Source organism: Molossus molossus, unplaced genomic scaffold, assembly GCF_014108415.1.
Source record: "Molossus molossus isolate mMolMol1 unplaced genomic scaffold, mMolMol1.p scaffold_m16_p_3, whole genome shotgun sequence".
In the NCBI taxonomy this organism is placed as follows: Eukaryota; Metazoa; Chordata; class Mammalia; order Chiroptera; family Molossidae; genus Molossus; species Molossus molossus.
In genome coordinates this window covers 50,967,205-50,974,179 of record NW_023425366.1, presented here as the reverse complement: position 1 = coordinate 50,974,179, position 6,975 = coordinate 50,967,205, and the positions used below count along the sequence as shown (strand labels likewise).

Genomic DNA, 6,975 nt, shown 5'->3' with positions numbered 1-6,975 from the left:
TAGGTGCATATATGCTGCATAAATTGGTACTCAATAATTTTCTCAGATTACAAAAATAATACAAGTTCATTGTGAAAAAATTTGGAACCCAAAAAGTACACAGAAAATAAAGTCACCTATAATTTAATCACCAAGAGAGAAAAAATATTAGTATGTATACTTCTGGCCTTCTCTAAGTAATATATTATACATATGTGTTATTTAAAGCCAACAGCAACTATAAATTTCCAAAGCCAGTTTCTCCTAGAAAAGAAATAACAACGTCAATACTATGGGCGTGAGGTTACAGGCAGTCTCCTTCGTCCTCCCCGAAATGCTATGGCAGGTATTTCTTCCATTTTATGGAGAAGGAAACTGAAGATTTGGGAATTTGAATATTAGAATGCCCAAAGCTTCATAACTGAAAAGTGGCAAAATCACGACTCAAAATCATGTCTATCTTAGGACCCCCTGTTTTCCCATAGGCCATAATGCTGCTCCTACCATATTTTTTAAAACATGAGGTACAAAATCCTCCTAGATTATGTTATCACATATGTTTCATCAAATGGCAGGCATGGGAAAATCACATACAACTTTCCTTAAGCAAAATCCAAAAAAATTTTTTGACTTTTCATTTCAGTGGTTGGAAAGAATAGTACCATTTTTTCTTCTGTTAGAGGATCCATTACCACCATCTTCATAGTTGAAAATTAATCCTACTGCTAGAGGAACTTTACGGCATTGAAGAACTGAACTTAAAAGAACTGGATGCTGAGTGGAAAATCATTTAAACACAATTTCTCTAGGCATTTATGAAACTGTACATTTCTTGGGCTTTGAGTCCGTTTCACTTTTGAATTGACGGATCTTTTCTGGAAAAAAAAAATAGCATAACATTTATTACTAACAGCTAACATTTATAAAACACTATGTACCTAGCACTATTACACACTTAATCCCAAAATAGCCTTTTGCCATAGAAACCTTTTTTTTCCTAGTTAATAAATGAGAATACTGGCACAACGAGGTTATAGAACTTCTCAAGATCACAAAGTCTTAGCGTTGGAGTTCAGGCCCAGGTCCAGAGCCCATGCCCTATCCACTTCAGAGGACTCCCTCTGGTCTCCCCCTGGGAGGTACACACTTTCCCCAGTGCTGTGAGAATAATGTCATGAAAGGTAGGCATCATCCATTCACTATTCCTTGTACTTGAATTTGAATATTGAATCAGTGGTCTGATTCATGCATGTGTGTTCTCAGCTTCAGGTAAAGTCGCATCATGAAAATAATAGCAGATGTTGCTATATTTCACCTGAATGGTTATTATTACATGCAAGTCGTAACACCACTGTTGAAAACTGTTGATAAGTTTTCAAAGCATCTTCCCTGACAATATAATCTTTGACAGAGTAATTTTTAGCAGTACCCTCAGCTGGCAAAGTAATAGCCTGTCTGCTCTTTTCTTTCAACCTGGAGATAACATTTCCAAACACACTAACGCAGTTTCACAGCAGGGGCCAAATAGCATTTGGAGCAAGATAATTCTTCGTTGTGGAGAACTATCCTATAACCTTATGACATGGTTCAGTGTTCCTGTCCCCTTGTCACCTTCCCCACCCTCCCACCCCCACCCCCACGGACATATAAACAAAAATAGTCCTATACTTTTTCAGTGTCCAGTTGACACTGAGAACCACAGGGCTAAAAACAGAACAAGTACTGACTGAGTCATTCACCAAAGCTGCTGCATATTCTGCCTGAGTCACAGTGAACATCAAGCTGGGACCACTGCTTTTCAGGGTAGTATTATTTCTGTCAATGGTCCCCTAACATTTGAAAGGGCCAGGGGTATCTGTTTATTGAAAACTGTCACTCACCAGCTAGCTCCGGGAAACCTGCGCGTACCAGCCCTTCATGCAGGTGCTTGATCGGCGTGTCCTGCATTATCAGGATCCCATGCAGCCAGGTGAGCAGAGCCCTGTGGCCATGTTCACGGAAGCTGTCCTTTCCTGTGCCACACACAAAAGGTCAGAGGCAAAACCTCACCTGCTAATGGTGTGTTTTTATTACTGTGATCTCAATTCCAACTGAATTTTCTCTATGACTGTGGTTACAAATTCACTCCTCTTTTGACAACTGTTAGACCAAAGGCCCAGGGATAAAAGCCCTTCCTGCTGCCCTCACTGGTGTTTCTTTTGGGTGACCAGTGTTTGGACTCACTCTAGCACTTGCCATGCACCTACTGTGCTTGACACAGCCTAAAGGAACAGACTGAAGATTGTACAGCTGCATCCCTGCCCTGCGGTAAAGGACAATCTTAATGAGACGTGGAGCTTTTCAAATTCAAACTTAAAGTGCCTATTTCACCTGGGCATCGTGTTAAAATCCAGCTGGTCTGGGGTAAGACTCTGCATGTCTAATACGCTCCCGAGTGCTGCTGCTGTTGCTGCTGTCCGTCAGCCACATACTGAGCAGCCGGCATGCAGCATCCTGCCACTCCAGCTTCTGATGAAGTCTGTATCGCCCCACCCTTTCTGGGCCAGCGAATCCTGGGGAAATACTCCCTGGATCCCTAATTCCTGAGAAGTGTTGGGGGAAGTGCTGGGATGTGGAGGTGAGAAGCCACTGGCACTCCCAACAGGAGAAGTTCACAGTTGCAAACACATGACAGGCGTCCAGCTCCATTGTGTGTGTGCCCAGGAGCAGACAGATGCCACAAGAGGAGGGCTCTGAGCTCTGGGGAGGGAGTTCACTGGACAGACTGTTAGAGGGGCAGGTGTTTCAGGGAGAGCAAACTGCACACATCAAGAAGGTACTCCTATGTGAATTCTCCTAATCTTGCCCTTGCCAAACTAATTTTCCTTAAATACACCACTAACATGTCACTCCTTTGCTCAAAATTTCACCAACTCCCTGGTGCCATTACATGGGTCACAATGTAGGTGGATTGTTAATGTTACTGTTATCATGCCAACTAGGGAATAAACTCCATCAAACATGCACCATGGCCCACCGAGCTCATGCACCCTCACCCGGCAGAGCTGAACACACTCTAGGCCCTCGGTAATGTTGGCTTGAACAGTTTAAATCCCCCTTACCCTGATGGCAAGCACTCTGAGGGTACATATATTTCCAAATCATTCCTTTAGGTCAAGAGAGATTTCCAGAAGACAACTTTCCTAAAGACTTTACAGAACACTACAGGTCTAATGAGCAACAAAGTAGCAATTACAAGGAATTCTTTTCAGAAACTAAAGACAATATTCAACATCTTCCATTTTTTTCACATGAAAATGGGTCCTTAAAGTTAGCCATAAAAAGTGCCATAATCTGTGGTACAAGTAGCACCTGTTCATGGGCTGTGCTTCTGTATCCAATCCCCGGCAATCAGTAATTCGAGTCAATCCTATCATGAGACTCATTCACATCTCATGATATCCATGTATGGAAAGTGCTATAAACAGAAAGGTTTGCCAAGAAAAATGTTTGCTTCTTTGTTTGTAAAGTTAATTAGTTGATTAATGCCAAACTTTCTATATTTCCTAAGTTTTGGCCAAATTATTTTTTTAAAAAACCTAAGGATTCCAGCTGATGTGACATCACGAATTCTGACAGTTGGAGTCTGGCTGAAATGAGCCCATGGGCTGGAATCCTCCGAGAGAGGCCCGAGTCTGTCTCCCTGGCACTTACTTGGAAGATCTGCCACCAGGAAGGGCTGCTGTTGCTAACAGTGAATGCCTCCCACCCACATCACCCAGGTCATGCTCACCTGACCACTGTTCCTCGATGGCTCTGATCTGGTCATCTGTGAAGTTCCACACACGGGCCAGCCTCTGCCACTCGTTGGCCTTCAGCTGACGATAAGCCAGGTTCCACAGGAGACTGCGAATTTGCCTGGTCTCCTGACTGTGATCTTGCTTGAATGTCAGAGACAAGTTGGTTATTGGGTCCCTGATGTTCTCACCATGCTTCTAAATTGAAAATAATTTTATCAGATGATTTCAAACATTTTCTGCCTATTGCCTTATTTCAGAATATATATTTTCAGATATAACTGGTAAAGTGGTAACCAAGACTACATTTTCAATGTTATCTATCACTGGATCATTTCTGTCATTCAAGATGGAGACAAATGTCTGAAATAAAAAGTCTGAGTACTGTCTGACATAGGAAATGTAAGGTAACAGTATCATGTCCCTTGCTTCTGTCACAAAACGCTGCTTTTTATCCACCCCCAAAGAAAACAGAGGTGATGCCTTGGTTAAGGAAATGTCACGACAGCAAATGCATCTTTAATGGAATTTTCCTTCCTTACCTCTCTCCAGGCATAGTATCTCTCTGCTTTTATGAGCATGTCCACAACAAGGCTGTGGTTGCTTCTGGAAGCCACAGCCAAAGCAGTCTTCCCTTGCTAAAAGTTAAAAATGAAAGTGTCAGATGGTATGGCCCTAGTGGTTAGAAGCTCTAGTTTTGGAACAAGGGAGCCTGATTTCGAATTCTAACCCTACTGCTTTCTTGCAAGGTGAACTTGGGCCAGTCCTTAGCTTCTCTCCATCTCAACGCCTATGCTATGGTGCAGTGGTGAGAGGTATATATGACAATGCATGTAATGCCCTTAGGACATGTCATGCATGATACATGTGAATTCTCCAAGAAATGCTAGATATGGATAGTGTCTGATGCTGTGTCAACTAGGCAAGGGAAAGAGCTTGGACTTTGGGACCCACCATCAACAAGTAATGTTTTACAATGCTTTATCAATGAGAAGGAACACATTCTCCAGTACCCCCAGGGGTCTCCCTGGCTCCCTGCACTGGGATGTCCTCAGCAAATAAATAATATGACTGCACATTTTTCTCCTCCAAAAGCCAACTCCGCCTGTGGCAGAGGCTTTAGCAAGCTGCCGTGCCCCAACCCCTCTACAGACTTTTCTTCCTTTCTTCTATAGAAAGACCTCTTAATTTTAGCTGGGCACTTGGCCACTCCTAACATTTCCTAGCCTCCTTTGCACATAGGTATGTGACCTAAGTTCTGGCCAAAGGTATGTAAATGGAAGTGGTACATGCAACTTCTGGGAAGTATCTTTAAAGAGAGGAGGGATGTCATTCTCCTTCCTTTCCTCCTCTCCTGAGTGGAATGCTGGCATGAGGGCAGGAGCTTAAACAGCCACCTTAGCCCAGGAAGTGGAAGTCATGTGTTGAGGAGGGCAGAGAAATAAGACAGAAAAAGGTCTCGATCTTATTAAAAGTAATATCAATCATGACAAAACGACTAATTCAGAATACAGAATTCAGCTTGCTAGATTCATAACTAGAACTTTTTTTCTATTATATCATACTGCCTCTAACCAAGGGTGAGAGTTGGACTCTTAACCAAATAGACTGATCGACAAGGGCTCTTCTAGACATAATTTGGAGCATGAGTGGCCTGAAGCTCATATGGTACCTGATACAAATTACAGAAGGCACACTTTTGTCAAGATGGATATAGCTCGAAGCCAGGGTATACAGCGTTGTAAGCAGTGTCCCGTTGGTATATTTCCCCTAGATTTTATGCAGTGCACAAATTAGATGTCTATAGATGTTTTCCTATGTAAAAGGTGGTGATTCTCATTTGCTTTGCCAATGACCCATGAAAAATTTGCTTAAGAATCCTGACAAAAATAAAAATGGTCAGACATAAGCCCAGAACTTCCATCTTAGGAACCCATGTTTCTATGCTTAGGGATCCAGAAATGTATCCCAATAATTCTCTCACATCTGACTATTTGCAACTCCCATCAACCCAAATGATCTGGCTGTCAGTCCAGGCACTAAGATCCAGGTGAGCCTGAAAATTAGGGCTGGGAGTAATCAGAAAAAGAGACAGTAATGAAATTATAAAGCACTGCATTTTGTAGGCATTTAGCAAGCCTCTAATTGTACACTGTGTAAATTCTAGCTTGTAAAGCCATTCACATCACCATAATTAGCCTATTTTGGAAAGACAACATTCTGAGAGCCAGTTTTCAGTCTCATAGAAAACCTTTCCCGGTAGCGTGTGCAGGAGTGGAACTTCAAATACATATCCCACTGAGGGTGGAAAGCCCTTGGGAAACCTTGTTACATCTCAGGCCCAAGAACAGGTTTCTGGGAATGTCAAATTTACACCAAACCTTGGCTCCTTTTTTCCATCCAGATCTTAATTTGGTCTTAAAAACAGTCAATTATCTTTGGTAAAAATTGTGGGAGCAGATAGAAAAGGTAGCTTTTATTCATTAATTAAATATGTATTTTGTGCCAACTATATTCTGGACCCTGAGAAGAAAAAGGGAGGAGGAGCAGGGAAATCTGGGAGAATCAAATTGTGAGGTCAAGTAAACTGGGGACTTCTGTTCTGAAAACACAGTCAAGTTGTAGCATTTAACGGTGCTTACTGGAATAGCCAGTCCACTAGCACCCGGGGACCCAGCATGCATTTCCTGCCAACGCTATATAGATCCTCCACCCACAAGACAGCCCTGGAGGTATTATGTATTAATGAAAAAGTAGAATAAAGTAAAAAAGATAACACAGGAAAATACTAACACCAAATGTTAATACGAATGCTAAATGTTATCAGAAGCTAATGAGCTGCTGGGATTCCACCTAAGCGATGGAATTATGGTGGCTGTGCTCTCCTCATGCTTCTCTATGTTTTCCAGAGTGTCTGAAGAAGAATTTTTATGATCAGAAAAAAAGAGTTAATTTTAAAAACTGGCATACAGAGAAAAGTAAAAAGCATATCACTACTTCAGATCCTACACATGTGAGAGGTGTGATTCTGAAATAGAGTAGGGCAGATTCAGGCTGGCACTGGGAATGAGGGATGTGCTGAGCTGAGGAAGGACAGGAAAAACTGCCAGTTCTGGAAGCAGCCACCTTTGCAGACATGAGTAGGAAAGCGCTGGATAACCAAGCAGCCAACAGCCTTCGCTTTGAAGCCAGGCTCTTACTATGTATGTGTGTGCCCCTG

The 6,975-nt window shown here is 42.3% G+C and overlaps 1 protein-coding gene across 2 annotated transcripts in view; it reads right to left on the bottom strand.

Moving 5' to 3' along the window:
• Positions 1 to 665: 665 nt before the first annotated feature.
• The window catches only part of ANKDD1B (ankyrin repeat and death domain containing 1B), a 51,536-nt gene continuing 45,226 nt past the window's right edge, over positions 666 to 6,975 (bottom strand). For both annotated transcript variants that reach the window (XM_036280104.1, XM_036280103.1), the window contains exons 12-15: positions 4,298 to 4,393; positions 3,752 to 3,953; positions 1,860 to 1,991; positions 666 to 854 (exon numbers count right to left, since the gene is read on the bottom strand). In XM_036280104.1, coding sequence (XP_036135997.1) covers positions 793 to 854; positions 1,860 to 1,991; positions 3,752 to 3,953; positions 4,298 to 4,393 — 492 coding nt within the window. In that variant the 3' untranslated portion in view covers positions 666 to 792. The remainder of the gene's footprint in view (positions 855 to 1,859; positions 1,992 to 3,751; positions 3,954 to 4,297; positions 4,394 to 6,975) is intronic.